General features: G+C 37.9%; 1 protein-coding gene across 22 annotated transcripts in view; it reads right to left on the bottom strand.

Moving 5' to 3' along the window:
• LOC128689421 (ankyrin-2) overlaps positions 1–22,500 on the bottom strand; it is a 989,227-nt gene that overhangs the window by 25,040 nt on the left and 941,687 nt on the right. For all 22 annotated transcript variants that reach the window (XM_070086289.1, XM_070086299.1, XM_070086296.1 and 19 more), the window contains 2 exons: positions 15,640–15,699; positions 1–6,490 (listed from right to left, as the gene is read on the bottom strand). The exon at positions 1–6,490 is cut by the window's left edge. In XM_070086289.1, the coding sequence (XP_069942390.1) occupies positions 1–6,490; positions 15,640–15,699 (6,550 nt within the window). The remainder of the gene's footprint in view (positions 6,491–15,639; positions 15,700–22,500) is intronic.

The raw sequence follows: 22,500 nt of genomic DNA, 5'->3' as shown, positions 1-22,500 counted from the left end.
GCAGACATAGGGTCTTGGCGCTTGCGCCGCCCTTCCAGAGAGTCAGTACTTGTAGTCATGGGGTCCTGTCGGCTTGTTAAATCTATGCTATCTACACTTGTGGTCATAGGATCAGATGTACGTCCTGGTAACTTTTCTAAGGAATCTTGACTTGTTTCACGGGGAACCCTGTGCTTGGATAATGCTTCTATACTATCAGTACTCAATGTCATAGCATCTTGCTTAGTTGACGATGACATTCCTCCAGCAGTAGGATGATCCATGTCAAGTTCTGGTAACTGAGCCTCTTCTAAGGAATCTGCATCTCCCTCTTCACGCCCAACACTTGGGGTACGATCAGCCTGGCTACTACTGGTGCCATCATCTCCTGAACCATCTACACTAACAATATCTTTTAGCCGTACCCCTTCATATCCAGGTTTGCTCTTGTCAAGCTTTTCCACATTATTCTGTGCCTGACGAATAATTTCATCAATTTCAAACATTCTGTGGTCGAATTCCTCTCCCTCAACAGACCCTTTACCAGGCTCAGATAATGTCTCACAACTCTCTGATTCTGAAACTTGGCTTTCATGACCTTCCTCTATTTCTGATAACATGGCTTCCTCCTCACGTGCCTTTTTCTCAATCTGCTCCACCACTAAACACTCCTTTTCTAATCGCTCAAATTCTTGAAGGGATGCAAATGATCCAACTGAGATATCATCACCCTGGCCACTCTTGCTATCTGGCCTTTTGCCATTGAGAGATTCTTGTGAACCAGAACTAGACCTTCTTGCTACAGCTTCTACAGCAACTGCTCTTTCAAGATTTTCAAATTCCTGAAGAGAGCTCATTGATATATCGTCATGATCTCCACTACGAGTAAAAAATTTTCTACCAGCTAAAACATCATATTCTGGGGTTGAGGATAATGAAGAAGTTTTCGTAATGTGTGACAGATCCCGCCTTTCAGCATCTTCACGCTCTTCTTCAATATCTTCAAGTGGTCCTGAATAAACGTGCTCTAGAAAACCAGTCTGAGGATAATCAAACTTCGTTGCATCGCTTTCCTCAAACTGTAATTCTAGCCACCGCCTCTGTTCCTCAATGGTTGGATCGGGTCCCACTTCCCCAAGTTCTAAATCATGTGTCTGAGAATCACTACTGCTCTCTACCTTAGTTTCTACCTTAACAGCCTTTAACTGACTAGGAATAAGAACGGGGGATGAATCAGTTCTACGCTCCTCGACTTCTTTCTCATCCTCTTCTCTAATTTGTGACATTTCTAACATACGTTCTTCATGCATACAAAGAGTTCTTTCATATTCAGAGAAATCATCAATGTCATCAGCTTGCACCATCTCAAAGGACTCAAATGGTAGGCCTCTAGCAACATCATCAAGACAATACTCTCGACCCTGCTCAGAATCCGTTGAGGAAGATTTACGTGAGGGACAGCTGGATGCTGATTCCTGAGACCCAGGAGTTGCTGGAACATCCTGGGCACTAGATTCAGCCTCAGCTAATGCTCGGCACTCGGGAAAATCTTCTTCTCGCTCGAGATCTGGGTAGCAATACTGACTTGGCATAGGTAATGTATGCTCTGTGATAGTTATATCTGGAACATCTATACTCATACCCGGGACTAAAGAACGAGAAACTTCTTCTCTCTCTTCATAAGTAGTAGAAAATACAGCACTAAATCTCTTGTCTACTTCAGTGAATTCTTCTGGTTCATCTGGAGATTGGATAATCAGTGGTGTGGGACGGGATGAAGGAATATACCCAGGTTCTGGTGTCCTAGGTCTTTCTATAGGCTCATCAATGATTAGCATACTACTCATTTCTGCTTCTGGCTGCTCCTCCAGAGAATACTGAAGTTCAGCTTCAGCCAACTCTGAATATTCACTTTCTCGAATCATGTGACCATACTCCTGATCAGCTTCAGTTTCATAGCATTCTTCCACAATAACTTTATGTGGACCCTCTGAAGGGCCAGCTACAGCTCCTGCTACCTCCTGTACAGGAGACACCATGGAGGCTACAGCTGGCCGAGCACCTTGTACTTCCTCATCGTCGTACTCGGGTACATAATCTACTTCAGTGGGTCCATTAGCGTGAAAAAACTGCTCACTTTCAGTTAAATCTGGATGAGAGCGTGTCTCTGAGGTTACTTGTGTACACATAGAAGCTGTATTTTGGTCTGGCGTAGCAGAAGGTACAGCCGTTGCTGTAATTGTGACAGAATGTAATGCCATGTCACCATCTCCTGTTTCTGTAGTTAATACTCCACTATCAGTGCGGGAAATATGACGTTCAAGTTCTTGACCTTCGACTGATGAAACTACACGTTCAGAAACACTAGATATAGACATATTTGAATCTGTTGTAGTAGAGCCTTGCATACTCTTATCTTGTTCTATTATTGTTGCCATTGACATCTCTGATAATGTGCTTTCCTCTAAACTTGAAGCTATACTTTCTATGACACTGGTTCTTTTGTCATCAGTGAGGGGCTTAGGTTCTGGGTGAAATGTCATTTCTATTGATCTCTTCATCCTGGAAGTAATGTGAGCTTCTCTTTCTTCATCTTTAGTTTCTTGATCAAACTCACTCTCATCAGATTCCAAATCAAATGGACAAGGCATGTCTTCTGATTTTGGTGTATCAGACTGAATAGTTAACTGAGGGATAATTGTTTGATGAGCAGAATGTGACAGCTCTTCTTCAAATAACTCCTGTTCCAGAAGGTCCATGTCTTTTTCAAGTTCCATTGCAGAGGGTACCAAAGTCTCTGAAGCCTCACTAAGTTCAACACTTGCAAGGTTTCCAGAGCTTTCTGAATCAATAGATTTCATGGAATCTCTGGAGCTCAAAGAGCTTCCTGCTGTACGGTAATCTTGAGAAGAAGTTGAATAGCTTGAATACTGAGATGTATCTTGGGAAGTAAGTGCAGTATCATACTCTGATGTCCCAGTGCGCTCAGACATTAATGCTTCCACATCTGAGGAACACGGCCGACTTGCTGTTCGACTGTCCGATGTTCCTTCTGCCGCAGTGAAGTAGTGACTTTCCCCAGAACTTGAGTAAGTGTCAAAATCTGTTCCAGATCGGCGATTAAACTCATCTACATGAGTTTTCTTTCTCATTACAACTTCTTCATGGCTACTGAAGGACCTTTCCTCTTGTTTTTTTTCTGTTTCTACTTCTCTCAGTTCCTTTATAACAGAGGTGGTAATTTCCGGTCTTGCTTTACCTTCAAATGACCGGATGCTTTCAACAGTGCTAGATTCTTCCATGCTTTCTGTCATACTAGATTCCATGTGAACTTCTTTGTGAGATTCAGAACTCTTCTGGTGTATTATTTTGGTAAATTCAGATTCATCACCTTTGGCATCAACCTCAGAAACCTCTGGCTTGTCAGAAGTCATTTCTTCTTTAAACATTTTTTTTTTATCTTCATAGTCCCTCCGAAACTCACGTCTCAGTTCATCATCGTCCATCCAAGAACCCTTCCTAGAGCTTGGCTTAGATCCTGATTTTGGACTGGGCGTCTTACTTTGCTCCCAGCTTCCTGATGCCTCTCTGAGCTCAGTGGCTAAGGATGCCTGTTTTACTGCCTCTGACTCCTTAGCTTTCTCAGTTACTTCTTTCACTAGCTGCCGTGCAGTCTCTGTAACTTCACTTTGACTCAGTTTTATCAGCCCTTTTGTATCAGAAAATTCTGTGTCTTTTACAAGAACAGCAGTTCCAATTATTTTCTCTGGTACTTCTTTGATAGTTTCTATTGCTCTTTCAGTTCTATTGATATCTGCAGTTTTTAGAGCATCTAATGTTTTTGAAATCATTTGATTTGCTTGATCATACTCACTGGATATAATATCATCAACAGTCTCATGAATTATCATAGAACTCTCACTCTCGTCTGCTTCTGAAGGCTCCCGTGGAAACCGCTGAATGTCATCTTCTTCAGTCATCTGGCGCAAACGTTCCATCTGGTGCTCAATTGGTGAGAGTTCTGCACCACTGGAACGGAGATCTTCATCTGTTATTTCCATGCTCTGCTGGTATTCACTCCCCACTAATTTCTTATGCAACATTTCAGTTTTTCTAGCAGTTACAGATTCAATAAGTTTGAGCTGCTTTTCATCTATATCATCTTGCAACTGCTCCTGAATGTACTTTTCAATCTTTGTGGTAGTTTCTTCTGTAAATGCTGATTCAGGGATTGGTCTTGGTAATGATGGTTGTGCAGAACCATCACAAACATCATCCTGTAATTCAACTGAAAATTCATTCATAGATAGGGAAGGAGTTGCAAGAGGTGATCGTTTAACAGCTTCTGTCTTTACTTCTTCTACAATTTCGATCGCAAGTTTCCTAGCTTCATCTTCACTTAATTTTGTTTTAGCTGATCCACCAGATGACTTTCTACGAATCTTTTGCATTTTCTTATGATCATCAACACTTATATCTTTTACATAATGAGATTTAATTGGTTGTTGATGTGGAATATCTTGCACTGTTTCTGACATTACTGTTTCTGACTGTTCCTGGAATGCTTCCCAAACAATTTCTTGAACATTTTCTTCTGGTACTAAAATAGGGCTTGTTAAAGGCTGAGTAATAACCTGTGCCTTTAAAGAAACAGGAGCTTTAGTATCCTTGGGAGTAATAACTTTGTGCTCTGGACTTTGGTCTTCAGCAGAAGAAGACAGTTCCTGGGAAAAAATGTCAGACTTCATGCGTTGCTCAACAAAAGCCTCTGATTTTTCTTTTGCAGTTTTGGTACTGTAAATGTGTGCCTCTTCAGGCAAGGTCTCTGCTGGCTCTTCAACAATTTCCTTTGCGAAAACCTCAGTTCGAGCTTTAGACTGTTTATCTAAATTAATAGTTTCTTTCGTATCTAGCTGTGTTGTGAAAGTTGTAATGGACGTAGTTTTGATAGTCGAGCCATCGGCCATTGCAGTCTCTTGGGTCTTTGTTTCTTTGATGACCCGTTGTTCTTGGTCCCCATCTCTTGTAGTAGTCGTTTCCCTTATCACTGTCTCGTGAGTGTCCCCCACTTGCCGAGATTCTTCAGTTATGTTAACAGTTGTTTTATCAAAAGAGGCATCAACAGGCTCTTCAACTAAAGTTTCTTCAGTTCTGGGCACATCTTCATCATGAGTAACATCTTTGTCCTCTGTAGATATTGTATGGATGGTTTTTTTTGCCTCTGATGAACTTTCTGCCTTTTCTTCAGATTCTGATATGATTTTAGAAAGAGTACTGCCTTGGCTATCTTTCTTTTCATGAATTACTTTTTCTGCCTTTTCTGAACTTTCCTTCTCTTTTTTTTCAATGGAAGCATCTGTCTGAGTAACAGATTTTTTACCAGAGGTACTGACCTCCGATACTACCTTTTCCTCTTTAGTTTCTGTTTTCTCATGATGTAGTTTGGACGACTCTACAGTTTCAGAATGATCTTCCTTACTACTAGTTTTATCAGTTTTAGATTTAATTTCTGTTCTTTTTATGTCAGTTTTAGTTTTATCATCTTTTTTAGTTTCCAATTTTTGTTTTACAGTCTCTCTATCTTTTTCTATTGTCTCTTTCAGTTGGTGTTCACTTTCTTCACTCTTTTTCAGTATACTAGATGCTGACTCTTCAGTTATTACTACTGTTTCATCATATTCTTTTGATGATCGTTTCCATGACTGACTTTCCTCAATCTCCATTGACTGTCTTTTAATTTCTTTTTCAAAAAGTGCACGCTTGGAGGAGACATCTTTATATGCTATATCTTCTGGAGACGGCAGATCTTCTGCCGATTCCTTTGTGCGAATAACTTCAAATGGACTGATAGCTCTCTCTCTACCTATCTCTTTTGGAATATCAATTCTCTCTGTTCCTGCAAAACCTGCATTTTCATAAAAAGCCGGGTCATCTCTTTGCCGTATATATTCTGCCTCAGAGTCTGAGCTCTCTATAGCAGTCACTTTTTTTTCCTGTACAAGTTTTCTTTCCACAACAGTACCATCAGTTCCTGTTGTGTCTGTGTCACTTTCAGTTTCACTCTTAATTAAAGTGCTACCTTTAGATTCAAATGAATGAGACGTAACACTTTCCCAAAATTGTTTCCGCTCAGAATATGGTTTGATATTTTCTGTTATTCCAGTGCTTTCTTCACTTATTGGTTGCTTATCCTCTTTTTTTTTATCATGTTTATGTTCTGAAGGAATAGTCCCAGTAAATATATTGCTAGCTTGGGAGAATGTACGTTCATGTCTTCTCACTGGCCTGCTAGGAGCAGGACATTCATCTTGTAATTGCTGACTGTCTTCCAATGTCACAGGTGTTGTGCCTGGAAGTTTCTCCTGGAATGAAGTGAAGGATGAGGAGTGGATACTCTGGGAAGGATGAGGACTAGGTGAGGGTGAAATGTGCGAATGTCCGCCTGTCGTCTCTGCAGATGGCTTCACCCTGCCCCCATACTCTTTATGCTCTGTAAACACCACTCCCACATCTAGAACAAGAGTTAGTAGCACACTATTAGTAAACGTCACACACACACTTGTTATGGCACAGGTCTCACTCATGCCACATGCTGTCAGGCAAACCTGAATACAGACATTTCAAGTGTGATGGGAACTTATGATCTTCAAGGGAACCCACCATTTTCACCTCATTCACTGTCTTACACCCTGCGTGCATATTATATAATGGCTACACAATCAAAATACCTACTACTTACCAACTGTCCTACATCTGTTTGTGCCTGGCTACTGTGACCTACACTGAACATGAAAAATGTTCTTAGATGAGGAAATGGTGTTAACTGTACCCCCAAACTACGAGTAAATACTGCCTGGCATATTTTGATGATAAACTTCATCTCTGAGCAACAGGCCATCTGACCATTACCAGGTCACTAACAAATGCCATGTTAATCCAAAGGATAAGAAGAGATTTATTAGGCTTTTACAAAAACAGCAGGAGGACTTATTTATGCCCTCATCTATCAAGACGTTCAGTACATATTTTGACACAAACGGTGACGTGAGCAAATGGCGTCCCTGGACCCAACACAAGCTACTACACAACAAAATACATGCCGTCATTGTTATCTGAAAGAAATCAATGTATGTTAATATCATACAACTTGTGGAGGCAAAACATGACAAAGCCATGAAGTTTTAAAATACCATGAGAAATCATGACACACTGGAAAAATATTAGTGTCATAAGTCAAGCAATCTAGTTGCAGCTGCTGGTTAGTTGTTCAACACAATACAAAGTTTGCAGCTACATCACCAAAATACCTGCTGTGCCAGACTCTTCTGAGCTGGAATGCAAAATGCCCTCATGATTAGAGGCCAAACTATGTACAGACAACTCAGTGTGTGATTGAGCAGGAGAAGCATTTACACTGAGAGTAGTGCATTGAACTTGCCCCTCATGTACAGCTTCCTGTACTGCCTCTTCTAAGATTGCTACTGAGAGGAGGCCAGCCTCATGAATAATTTTATCATCAGCCTCTTGGGCTTTCATGTACAGGTTTTCAAAACTGGAGCACATTTCAGGAGGTAGCTGTGTCTTTGTAGTAAAGGGATCTCCAAGAGAATTTGCCAGCTGTAGTGTAGATGGAGCATTCTCACTCTTTACAGCACTAAGATCGGCTCCATCATACAAATTCTCATAACTCGAAGAGGATTTGACAAGTTTGCGGTGGTTATGCCTTGAATTAGAATCCATCTCATCTGCCTCATTATCCTCAAACTCATTTCGTTCAGCTAGACTCTCAGGTGACGTTAAATCTCTCAAATCTGTCACATCCATCTGCAAGTGTCCCTGGCGTCCCAGCTCCTCTAATACTTCCTGCTGCTGTCGAAAATACTGCTGTGCTTCAGGGGAAGAGCTCACAACCTCTGGCTGCAACAAGCACAGAGGAAAGGTGGTGGGTCGGGGACCACTCCTGCTCGACTCACGGCGAATTACAACACTTTCAATGTCATCACGAGTTGCCTTCTTGTTATCTTCGTTTCCATGGGTAGTAGAAGTGCCTTGTGAGCTTTTAGTTTTATTAGTCTTGTTGGACTTATTAAACTTATCAAGCTCGTTAACTCTTTTATTACTCATGGTTGGTAAGGACTCACCACACTTGGGACCATAATTTGCCTGCACCTCAGACAAAGGACCACCCGTTTTCAACAATTCATTGTGAACCTTTGTGTCCCCATCAGTTTGTTGCAGTTCGTTATACATCACTACATCTTTTTCTGACCGCACAGCCTGTTGGCTAGATGTACCACCCTCAGCTGTGAAATACAATACCCAAACCCATTCAGCTTCAATAATTACACACTATCAGTCACATATGTTTGTATGGCTGTAACAGTTTTTAAGCAATTATATACACAAATAAACCTACTTCTAAAATCAAAGTTGGGCAAGGATGATACTGTCAGTATGATAGATGATGGCCTACATAAGAAGAACCACAAGCGAGTTCCATACCTGGTTCCCGTTGTGTGGCCTGTAAAGCATCAGGAGGTTTGGAGGGATAAACATTAGAAGAGATAGGAGAAGATAGAACATCAGAAGGAGCAGCAGTGCTGGTGACTTTTGGTGAAAATTCTATAGCAGCATCAGCTTTGGATGATAAACTTAGATCAGCAGCAAGGCGATCAAATTCATCTTCAAGGCTATCACGATTTAATTCATCTGAATCAAGGAGATCTGAAAAGCTTTTATCACGATTATTTGCATCAGATGGGCTACCCTCTTCAGCTGAACCAGTTTCCACAACAGTGGATTCTGTTCTTCTGGCTGCTTTCATTTCAACTTTACTCCAAAAGTCAGAGTATTCTGGGTCAGAGAGTTGTAATTTTTGTATAATATCTGCTACTGTTTCAGATAAGGAATTAATATTTGAAAGAATTTCCTGGGCCATACTATTAAACTCAGGATTATTTTCAATTTTATCATTCCCCACAGCTTCTCTAATGTCTTCCATTGTATTTAGTATTACCTTAACCTCTGATCTAGCTACAACAGGGTCAACTTCAGTTTCTACTAGCTCCTGCAACCTACTTATCTTGTTCTGAACTTCTCTTACTTCCTGAGATAAGTAAGCAATGCTCTCATCTTTATCTTCAGCAAGAAGGGTCTCTTTGAGAAGATCTGTACCCTCTCTGTCATCAACAAATTCCAAGTTTGAGGCAGAAGCATCTCTTTCTGTATGTGAATCTCTCATCTCCATTGGTGTTGTGATGTCTGTATCTTCTGTGGCTTCTACAGAAAAAATTCTATCACTAAATTCTGGCCCCAGCACTGGGGAAGCTGGGAAGAGGTCATCATCTAGATCTGGAGCTTCATCTTCAGTTCTGGTGTCAAGTATATCTTGTTCAAAGCGAACACTGTCTGGAGATAATTCTGTACTAGTTCGGTCAATTTCAGCATGATCTTCACTTGAGTTCTCTGTGGGTGAAATTGGCCCTAAAGAAACAAAAGCACTGCTTGTGTTGAAGGTTACACTAGCAGCTGCTACTTCATCAGTTCCAGTCACTTGGGCAGCACTTTCGGACAGCAGGGAAGCAAATGAAGGGGATGTCACAAGATGGCTAACAGTAGCTTCAGCACCACTAACATAGCCCTTTTCTAAGAAAAGAGGATCTGATAGCTTAGTTGCAGAAGATGGTGACGTGTCAAAGCCCTGAGGTTCCAAAGAATGAAAATCATGCAGATGAGAGGGTTCCAGGTTCAAGAGGGTTTGAGAAGATTGCTTAGTAAGGTCTTGGTAAGTGTGAGCCTGGGAGTGGATACTGGTTGGCTGGGGCAGATCTGAACAGAGAGGGGTAGTTGATAGTGGAGGAGCAGCAGGAAGAAGGGTAGAGGAGGGAGGGGAGGTAGGGGCAACACCCTCGCTGGTGTCCACTTCAGGGAGCATGGAGAGTTTAGCCTGCACCACAGTTTCAGTATACATGCTGTCTACACTTTTCCCCTCCCAGTCCATGCCTTGTGCTTCAGGACAACCACCATGAAGGCCACCGTCTGAAACACATGAGGGAAGAAGGGCTGTAATGCCTGAAGATTAGAAGCGTCAACAGGCACAGGCCTTTCACTTTTGCCACAGCCTTCGTTTCATTATATCAGAGCTAGGCTAATGGTGTGTAGCAATGCCATCCAAATGATTTATTTGGTTAGTCTGTCAAATACATTCCTCAGAGGTTTAGTTGGATTAAGTATGTTAAGTCACACATAAAAAGATTGCTAAGAAGCAGCACAAGTACTAGAGCAGCAAGCTAAAAGCCTGCCTTACCTCGCACTTGAGCCATGAGATCAAATTCGTCCTGTGTGGGCTCAGTGTAGGATGAATCTGTGGAGGGCTGCTGTGGCCGAACAAACCTGGGGCTGGGAGAACTCACATCTGGGGATGCTCTTTGAAGGGTGTATACTCGGTCACCCATTGGTGTTATTTGGCCACATTCAAGAGATGGTGACTGTACAACTCCTCCAAAACCAGTCAGATCTTTATCTTCGCATTCCACAAATTCTCGAATACTTCTTATCTCAATTGACTCTTTCCCTAATTCAGTAGTTTTGACAAGGAGTTTGATTTCAGCTTTAATTGCTCTTGGCTCATCTGTGTCTTCAGCCTGGATCTCCTCATCCTCCCAGCGTGGAGAATCACGCATCAGCATAAGTTGTTCTTCCCCTTCATCACTAGACAAATGGCTTCCTTCCAAACCCTCAGCAACGGCTGTAATACTCTCTAAAGTAGATGCCATAGTTGATGCAACATCTGCAACACGTTTTGTTAGATCACCTAATTGTTGACCTGTGTCTGTTGCTCTACCTGCTGCATTCACATTATCACTTGAAGAAAGTGCTGGAGTTTGAATAATTGCTAGGTGATCTTCCATAGTAATTGGAGGTTTAGCTAATTTATGCATCTTCAATGATTTATCAGAAATCATAGTATCAGTATCTGGTTTAACTAATTTTGCATCAGCTTCTATTTCGGCTTGCTTGTGGGTGAATGTCATCTCTTCAACTTCAGCCTCCTGGGCAACCATCATACTTTCCAGTACAGCCAGATCTGCTTCAGACAGATTACTCTTGCCATGAGCTAAGGGAGAGACAACCAAGTGTGTGAGCAGCTGGAGCATCCAACAGCAGCATTTATGCATGTTAGCAGTGCCATATTAGTTAGGGCACACTGGGATGGATTGATGGTGAGTAGGATTTCATGTTAGTAGTAGGCAAGCAGAAGTGTGGCTTGGCGCTCTTGTGTCTTCCAGCACACCATGCCGCGGCATCATGCCAATGCAACTGAGTCATAATTGTAACCAAAAAATAAGAAAACATTTTGAAGTTTCCAGCAGTGGAACATATCCAACCAAAAGTAATCCAAACAAATGACAAGCAGTCAGTTGTGAGAATAAAAAACAGCTACTCACTGCTGGAGTGACTGTGATAGGACATCCATGGGCATGGGCAGTGGGTTGGGAAAGAGGAAGGTGAAAACAACCGGTGTGACAAGGAGCCTCGGTAAGGTCTAAAGGACATCAAATGGATATTGAATATGAAAAGAATGTATGGAGAGGAGAAACCTTAAGGTTGTGGAGAGCTAAGACAGGAAAAAGGTGAATGAGGGCCATGCATGAGAGGAGGAAGTCTAGATACCTGGGCCTGCCTTGGTGCCTGAAGTAGGAGGGCCGGAGGAGGCTAGAAGGAAAATAGGACCAATGTTAGAGTCCTGTATAAAATCAACCATACACAGCCAGCCTACTGCCCCTTCTTGTCAGGTAAATGAGGTGATACAGAGCTTGATTTCTTCTTGTGACATGAAGAGCACAAAGGGCTTCATACTGATATGAAGAAAAAACAATTAAGGATGCAGATGATATCAGTGGCATTCAGGAACTCCCTTGTGGATCTTCAAAACTATGAACTGAAGGCTAAATCTACTCTCTAGCTACTTGAGGGTAAAAAAGGCTAGCAGATAATGGTTTATTAAAATAAGACCAAGAACACATTATGTATAATTTAAAAACAATTATTTTTTACCAAATTTAAGGAAATAGCAATAGGTACATAAAACGAAGTTAAAATTTTTGTTTAACATACAGTACCCTTTTTATGTAAATAGTTCAGTATTTTTTACTATACAAAAATCACTTGATAAATCTATACAAAAAATAAAGCTATTTAAACAATAGTGAAGAAAGTAGTTCAAAATGCTTGAATATTATATTTTAAACCAAAGTATCTTATAAAAAGTAAGTCACTAAATAGTAAACCAATGTGTCAAATACTGTCAAAGATAACAGCATACTAAATGAGTAAACCTGGGAAAGTAGTTTAATCATAGCAATATAGTAACAATAACAATGGCAACTATTTAGTTGTAACTGAAACTGTAATGAAACATTTTTGGGAATTATTTTGCCAATATGGAATTTAGATGGTGGTTAAAGTTAATTAGGATGTTAACAGCATCAGTAATAGCTAGTGTGTTTTCAAAGCCCACCATCTGTCTACTAAATCTACCAGTAATAGCACTCTACTACATACCATGGTGCTTGTAAAATGCCAAGTGTAAAATAAGTAATATAGTGTACCATATTTACAGCAGCAAAATATCAGTAACAGCTATTTCAACAGCAGCTGGTCTGGGAGTACTGACAAGTTGAGGTAGCTGATAAAGACACTCAAGGAGTAACTGCAAATTTGTATTTAGACGAAGTTTCCCCTACACATCGGGCTTTTTCAAGTCTGATCAGACTTGAAAAAATCTACTCTGTAGGTAAAATATCATCTAAATAAAGCTTCTAGTTACTGCTGGTATGTCTTAACCACTGTAAGTATAAGCAAGACTAGTTATGAAAGGACTGGTGAAGGAGTGAAGACAGTAATACTAATGGCAAGGGTGGGAGCAATAAATGAAGTGATAATGGCAGAAGTGATGCTGGTAGTGGTTGTAATTACAGGATTTATCTGAGCTTGCAAAGGTGAGCCATAACTCCTGGTCCTGCAACTTAGCTTTTAACTGACTGTTATAAAACACCTGTCTTATCTATCTTTGAACCTCTGTAAGAGTCTGCTTCCACTGTGAAAAATTGTTTCCTCAAACTGTGAGGTATTTTTGTGGCTCATTTGCATATAAAATTTTTGATAATTTTCTCTGTTCTTGTTGCATCTCTGATAGAGCCTATCCTTGTCTATACTTTGAAGTATTTTGTATGCTGTTATCACATTTCCTCTTGTTCTTCATTCCTCCAGATACGTAAGTGCCAGTTCTCACATTCTTTTTTCTTATCTCATTTTCCCCTCAATTCATGCACCAGTCTTGATGCACTCTTGTCTACTTTCTTGAGTTTCACCTTGTTTTACTAGGTGAGGGTTTCAAGCCAGCATTGCATCTTCAAGAATGAATCATATATAAAATATCAAGTGTGTTTTGAAAAAATCTTCATTTAGGCTTATGAATGTCATTTCTAAAGTTTGCAAGCTTAGCCTGTATTTCTGATTTTATTCCATTTATGTGCACTTCATGGGCTAGATTTGGGGTATGGGGTACTCTAATGGTTATTCCTAGTTCTTCTTCTCTGACTTTTTCTGTGAGTTTTTTTTCCTTCACATGGTACTCTGTCTTCAGTCATCTTCCCCTGTCTCTCAACTTCATGACTAATTTTGCTTGGGTAATTTCTAGCAACTATTTATGTGACTTTTCTGAAATCTTTCAAGTCTCTCTGCAGCCTTCTTTCATCTTCTTTAGTATGTATTTTTCTCAATAATTTTGCACCATCCATACACAAGGACATGTAACTAGGTCATAAATATACATTATATAAACCAAGTACACTATGGGAACTAACACCAATTCATGGAACATTCCACTAGTTAAACTCTCCCATCCTGATGTTTCATCCCTTATAGTGGCTTTTGTTTTTTTACTATTTAAGTACAGTATTTCTTTATCTATGTCAAATCTTTTCTTTTTATCCCAACTTGTTTCTTCAATTTGCTATACCATATAGCATTGGGTGTGGCACCGTATTCGTCTAAGAATATGAAGTCCGCTCATCTTTATCTATCATGTGTCTCTACAAGTTTTGTAAGGCATGACCTTCCATTTCTGAAGCAATGCTGGTGTTTTGTGAAGACTCTAGTACAATGATTAAGATGTTCATGAACACTGGTCTGTAGTTCAGGGCTTCGCCCCTATCACCTTTCTTAAATACTGGTATCACTTGTATTATTTTCTAGCTGTCTGGCACCTCACCCATCATTAATTGTGAGTGGCTTGCATAGTATTTCAACACCTCTAAATATGTTGGGTGATATTCCAGCTGGGTCTTCACACTTGCACATTGGTCAATTCCATGTCTGAGAGTTCTGTTTGGTTAATCTACACTTATATACTGCATCTGGCATTAGCATTTGCTCATTTACAAACACACTCTGAAATCTACTGTTTTTAGCATAACTCCCTGTCATTTCTTGCCAGCATTTTTCCTTCTTTTCTCAATGTTATCACTTGACCTTTTATTGTGATTTTCTTTTTTATAGCTGTGAAGAAGCATTGGTTTTTGTCTTTACCTTGGCTACTATGTCCAATTTCAAATTGTTTGTCCACTTTACTCCTCACACACAGTATGAGTGCCCCTTTGGCCAAACAGTGATGAAATGAATGATGGTGAAAGTGTTTCTTCTTCTTTTTGGGTCACCCTACCTTGGTGGGAGATGGCCAGTTTGTTAAAAAAAAAAAAATTATGATTATTGGAGGTGATAATGACATTAGTGGTATTGTATGTATTGTTACTGGTAGTGGCAATGTGATCATTGTTTTGCTGTTAGTAAAGATGGTGTGTTTTTTGTTTTATTTGGCATGAAAGTGCTGGTGGTAAAACTGCTGCTGCTGCTGACTGTTGTCATTATTTCAATGTTTAAAACTGATTATGAACATAGCAGCTGTTAAAGATGATAATGGTTGTGGTAGTAGTTGATGTACTAGTTACTGTAGTAATAAAGATACTGGTAGGGGCAGTGTCAAAGAGTAATGTTACTGTTATAATAACAGTGGTGGTATTGACAGTGTTGTGATAATTACTGTGTTAATTTTTTATCTCTGTTGTTACAGCAATGTTGATGACAGTAGCATAGTCACTTATTGCTAGTATTATTTCCCACTGCTTTTGGTGAACTTATTTATATTCCTATGAAACAACAGTAAAGCTGATTTGAACTCTCTATTCCTGCATTTCAACTTTAAATTGGTGAGGGAAGCACTAATGCCTTAGGGTTAATGGCTAAGAAAGTGGTAGCACAGTTATCAGTAATACTGCAACATTACTGATGAAATTATTATACTGTTAGTTACCATAATATTAGCAGCAGAGGTATCGTTGGTGATCCTGGTGCTTGTGCACAGGTGGTAATACACGTAGTGCTAAATTTGTGTAGGTGGTGATGGTGGAATGGTTTTTTTTTGTTATTGCTGACCAAAGTTGGCCTCACAAATGATCACCATGACAAAGTGGAGATGGTTGCAGTGGTGCTTTTAATATTAAAGTAGTAAAATACAAGGATCCCTTAAGATACAGATAATTTTAAATACTTTAAGCAGAGATATGGTAAACTGAAATGACAAAGAGCAACATCATTTACCTTGTTCGTGGGAGTGTGGGGGTATCTGCCGGTCAACAAGCTGGCCTGCCTCATGGGTCCCTGATGAAGAGTAATTATAGTAACTAATCAATGCCTGCATTAGCCATAAGTGCAATTTTCTTTTTCAAAGAAAGAAATAGAGAATCCAAATTAATAAGTCTGGACATTGATTTAATCCTTATTAGTGTTTTGTTTACAGAATATCAAATTAACAAACTAAGGTACCTTAAAAATGAATGTATGTGCATGTGTGTGTGTGTGTATATATATATATATATATATATATATATATATATATATATATATATATATATATATATATATATATATTTTTTTTTTTTTTCTTTCAACAAACCACCCGTATCCCACCAGGGCAGGGTGACCCAAAAAATAAACAAACACTTTTACCATCATTCACACACAATCACTGTCTTTGTAGAGGCATGCAGATATGATAGTTCAGATGTCACTCCAAATAGCAAATATCCCAAACCCCTCCTTTAAAGCGTAGGCACTGTACTTTTCATCTCCAGGACTCAAGTCTGGGTAATAAGTTTTTCCTGAATGCCCTCACAAAACGTTGCCTTGCTCACATTTCAACTGCTTGTCAAGTTCCAAAACCTATTTGCCTCCACTTCTATCTAACATGCTCAAACATGCCTGCTGGATGTCCAAGCCCCTTGCACACAAAATCTCCTTTACCCCCTTTCCTCCAATCTCTCACTGCCAAAATATTTTTTTATATGTTTATCTATCTTCCTCTCTCGTTCACACAAACACACACACTGAGGAGACCGAATGTCAGCCACCTCATCCTTGGAAAAAAAGTGTAGTGCATGGTGCTAAGGGCTTTGTGAGTGGTGTTCCCATCAACTGAAAGAAATTATTAATATGGATCATTTAATATGTTAAAGAGAAACAGAGTAGTATAACAATACAGTGATCCACTTGAAGGAATGCAGTGTAAGGATTGTACTTGTATACCTGCAGACAAGGAAGCCAGTGGAATATGTATAGAACAACTAAAAGAAGATATTAAGTGATCAAGATGAGGTTATGAAGAAGAGAGAGGTGACAGATCAGGAATTCTCTATAAATGAAAATATTACTAAGAAAGGAAATTAAAGATTCAGTAGACTACAAAACTAAATTAAAAGAGAATTATGCAGGAAAAACTAAGCAACGGACAGAATTAGAACAGCAGGTGCTGCTAGCACAGGACATTTCTGAAAGTGTCAACAAAAGCTTAAAGAAGGAAAGGAAAGGTTTGGAAGTATATAAATCTAAGACTGAAGATAGCTTTGCAAAACTCACTAAAGAAAAGACAGAAACTGAACAGCAAGTGGTATTACCTAAAGAATTTACTGCTTGAGACAATATTAGTCAAGCTATTAAAAAGGAGATTACGTATCACTAAGCTAAAATGGGTTTTGTTTTTGGGTGTTTTGAAAAGGAAACAAATTCACATATAGAAAGAATAAAGAAAGAACAATACAAATGAGATAACAAAATGCACTGTGCACTTCAGATTTCAAGAACATATCGTGGAAGATAGGCATATTGAAAAATATTCTGAAAATAACATTTGCAGAGATTGAGCTTAAGGAGGAACTTTTTAAAAAGTTAAGGACATCAAATAATTGGTGGGTTATATGGATATAAAAACTAGACAAGATATTTCAGAGGAGGATAGAGGGAAAATCAAAGATTTTATAAACAGACCCAAGAGGTTGAATGAGTGTAGAAGTGAGGAAAATGAAAGAATTTTTTTTTATAGAGTAACAGGGCTGTGCAAACCCACTGAATATATATTTCAAAGAAATGACCACAAGACAGAAGAAAATCATGCTGAAACCAATGAGAAAAAGGGAAACAGTGAGAATAATACATTTTTGAAGATTTTTATATATGTACTTGTACTGAAGGAGTGAGCTCAAAAAGATTATAACCTAGGGATATTATACTATACAAAAAGAAACTTGATATAGTTTGTCTAAGGTGAATTACAAAATAGATAAATGGATGCAAAAAATAAAAAAGTTTAGTATAGTGGTACCAATCCTTTTTTAGTTGTGGTATGCATGGTGCAATATTATTATAATCAACAAGAAGCACTGAACCTACAAGGGTCATACAGCATCGACATGGTACGATAACAGATGAAATTGGACACATTGTAAATGTCTTGTTACAGATCAAAACATAGTGTGAATGTTATGCAGAAAATAAGAACTGAGAAGGTAGTATGAAAGATGCAATTCAGGAAGCAAAATACTGGTTGTTGAGATGGTTAAATCATGCAAAAGAGGAAACAAGATAGGCTGATGAAAAGGGGTGAATAAATCTGTGTTGGATGGAAGGAATAGTGGATATCTGGAAAAAGGTTGGATGGAAGGTGTGAGGTTTTTGAGAGGTGGAGTTTGAGTATCCAATAGGCACATGTTTGTAATGCCAAAGTGAATGGAGAAAAGTAGTATTTTTTTACTGTATCTGACATACTTTGGAATCTAGTAAACATTATGATATACAGAATAACTTCAAGGGTGTATAAATCTGTAGTGGATGGGAGGAGGGATAGGGGTTGTCCTAGGAAAGGATAGAGGGAAGGGGTAAAAGAGGTTTTATGTGCAAGGGGCCTGGACATGCAGCAGGCATGTGTGAACATGTTAGATAGGAGTGAATGGAGATAAATAGTTTTTCAGACTTGATGAGCTGTTGGAGTGTGAGCAGGTTAATATTTTGTGGAGGGACTCAGGGAAACTGGTTAGCCAGACTTAAGTCCTGGAGGTGGGAAGTACAATGCCTGCACTTTAAAGGAGGAGTTTGGGATATTTGCTGTTTGGAGTGACATCTGAACTGTCACATCTGCATGCCTCTGCAAAGACAGTGATTATGTGTAAATGATGATGAAAATGTTTCTTTTTTGGGTCACCCTGCCTCAGTGGGATACAACTAGTTCATTAAAAACAAACATACATAGATTCATACATACATACATACATACATACATATATATATATATATATATATATATATATATATATATATATATATATATATATATATATATATATATATATATATATATATATATATATATATTTATTTATTTATTTTTATTTATATTTATATACATAGAAGGTTTTGTGTGCAAGAGGCTTGGACATCTAGGAGGCATGTATGAGTGTCAGATGGGAAGGCAAATAGTGTTTGGAGTGTAAGGTAACATTGTATAAAGGAATTCAGGGAGACCGGTTATCCAGACTTTAGTCCTGGAAGTGGGAAGTATGGTGCCTGCACTCTTTAGGAGGGGTGAGGATGTTCGCAGTTTGGAGGAGTATCTGAACTGTAGTGCCTATGCACCTCTGGCAAGACAGTCACAGTCATGAAATAAATGATGGTGAAAGTACTTTGTTTGGGTCACCCTACCTTGGTGGGAGATGGCCTGTGTGTGTGTGTGTGTGTGTGTGTGTGTGTGTGTGTGTGTGTGTGTGTGTGTGTGTGTGTGTATGTGTGTGTGTGTGTGTGTGTGTGTGTGTGTGTGTGTGTGTGTGTGTATGTGTGTGCGTGTGTGTGTATATATATATATATATATATATGTATATATGTATGTATATATGTATATATATATGTATATATGTGTATATGTATATGTATATATCTATATGTAGATATATATATATATCTATATGTATATATATATATATATGTATATATATATATATATCTATATGTATATATATATATATATATATATGTATATATATATGTATATATATATATATATATATATATATATATATATATATATATATATATATATATATATATATATATATATATATATATATATAAGATCACAGTCAGCAGGATTCGATCCTGCTACTGAGATGGACAAGATTCCCAGGCAGTGCTGTTATCCACTCTACCACAAATGGGAATCTTGTTCATTTCAGTAGCAGTATTGAGTCCCGCTGACTGCGAACTATCTCTGTATATAACCACTTGATTCTGCGTTGTGCATTTATATATATATATATATATATATATATATATATATATATATATATATATATATATATATATATATATATATATATATATATATATATATATGTATATATATATATATATATATATATATATATATATATATATACAGTGGAACCTCCACTTGCGAGCGCATCCACGTTTGAGTTTTTCCAAATACGAGCAGTCGATTGGTCGATTTTTTGCTTCCATACGTGAGCGAAATTTCCATAAGCGAGTTTGCCTCAAAGGAGGTTCCTTGATGCTGGTGAGGGGCACTTACTCTTGATCTAGGGAATTGGATCTCATTTGTTTGTTGGGCTATCTTATTGAAACTTGAGCAATGTATGAGGGAAAGATGCTTCTTAACGTACACCTAAAATGAAAGAAATCGGACCATAAATAATGGAGTTCACTTCTCAGCAATTAGCCGCCCCTTAGTGGTGTATTTTCTTATCGTTTTGTGGTTGTATTCTCGTTTTTTTGGTCTCATTTGATATAATGGAAGATATATTACAGAAATAGATATGATTTTGAATAGTTTCATGACGAGAAGTACCTTGAAAATGAGCTCAAAGTAACAGAAATGTTTTATTTTTGCAGATGTTAGAGTAAACAAATGATGTCATCTCCATTCCAATATGCAGTTATGAATAGATTGACATTATTTATACAATTATTACAATAATGCAGTAGTCTGCAATATTTTTTGTCTGAATAAAAGTTCCAAATTATTTATACTGTAATAATAATAATAATAATAATAATAATAATAATAATAATATTAATAATAATAGTATAATAATTATAATAATATAATACATAAAATAATAATGTACTATATAATAATAATTATAATAACAGACAGCTTCAAAAGGCTGTCACTAGATGGTAGTGTTTACCACAACAATGCTGGAACTGTTATGGCCGCCTCCACTTGTCACATAATGACATGTTTTATTCATTTTAGAGTATATATCAGGTTTCTATGTTATTTATATTGTTTATTATGTCACATTAGATGAATTGTGATAGATAAGCTGTAGAACTGATGATAGTGAAATATTCAAGGAGCATTTTGTCCTGTCTCCAGACAAACTCTCGTCGGCTGCCGCCGCCGCCACATATATAATGACATATTTTATTCATTCTAGAGTATATATCAGGTTTCTATGTTATTTATATTGTTTATTATGCCATATTAGATAAACTGTGATAGATAAATAAGCTGTAGAGTTGATGATAACAAAACATTCAAGGAGTATTTTGTCCTGTCTCCAGACAAACTCTCGTCGGCCGCCGCCACATACATAATGACATTATATTCATTCTAGAGTATATATCAGGTTTCTATATTATTTATATTGTTTATTGTGTCATACTGGATGAATTACGATAGATAAACAAGCCATAGATTTGATATTAGAGAAATTATTGAAGTATTTTATGATGCCTGGAATTCCACTGGAATGAATTGATTTCATTTCAATTAATTTAAATGAGGGAAAACTGACTCAGCAAATGAGCAAATCCAGATGCAAGCAAGGTCACGGAATGGATTAAACTCGTTAGTGGAGGTTCCACTGTATATGTGTGTGTGTGTTTGCATTCACATACTCACCTAATTGTACTCGCCTAAATGTGGTTGTAGGGGCTGAGCGTGTGTGTGTGTGCATGTGAGAGAGAGTAAACCCTTGACATAACAGACTTAAAATAATGGGGAAAGTCTACTGGGTAAACTGTATTTAACTCATTTTTTCAACATTTATTGCAGTATATGTGTAAACTTTGCATACAATATAGTGTATTTTGGAATACATGTACTTAAGTATTCCAAAGTGTACCATATTGTATGCTATTTTTTAACATTATTCTGATTTAACAGTTTCTCAGACAATTCTTCCCTATTTGATATATGAAGGGCTTACTCATATTATACATAATATATAAATACAGCCTCTCCTCACTTAGCAACATACTCATTTACCGACGCCTCGGACTTATGATGGGCTCTCTGACCAGTATTCATACCTAAATAATGTATATTAGAGCTGATTTCCTCTATTCTGTTTATTTCAATATACAGTACACTACTGTATAAACATTTAAAAATATATAAGAAATGTTATAAATGGTGCAAAGATGACATTAAAACAATATCAGAGATGATTGACACAAACTCACAACCATTGCAGTATACTCCTCACTTAGCGATGAATTCGTTTAATGACGTGGTCTTAGGAATGGAACTCCGTCGTTAAGTGAGGAGAGGCTGTACATACATACATATGCACACGCACACACACACACACACACACACACACACACACACACACACACACACACACACACACACACACACACACACACACACACACACACACGCACATGCACACTCACACGAACTCCAGTGAGGAGGTGGCGCCAGGAGCTGTGACGCGACCCCTGCAACCACATATCACGCAGAGGTGAGTACACACACAAATACACACACACACACATATATATATGTATATATGTATATATATTATATAATTTTTTATTTATTTATTTACACACACATATATATATATGTATATATATTATATAATTTTTTATTTATTTATTTACACACACATATACATACATACACAGTAAACAAATAACTTTAAAGTAGAAATATCATAATTCTGTTTAAATGAGTTCAAATTAAAATACATATAAATACTAAGATTCACTATTTCAGAGTAAGCTGTGTAGCACTGAGCACTGAACATAAATGTGTAAACTAATTTTCAGTCATACAAAAACTATTAAAAAAATTAATAAAAAAAATTAAATGTCTACTGTAAA

This window comes from Cherax quadricarinatus, chromosome 18 (genome assembly GCF_038502225.1).
Source record: "Cherax quadricarinatus isolate ZL_2023a chromosome 18, ASM3850222v1, whole genome shotgun sequence".
NCBI classification, from domain to species: domain Eukaryota; kingdom Metazoa; phylum Arthropoda; class Malacostraca; order Decapoda; family Parastacidae; genus Cherax; species Cherax quadricarinatus.
Note: the sequence above shows the minus strand (reverse complement) of the source record. Positions and strands in the feature narration are given on the sequence as shown.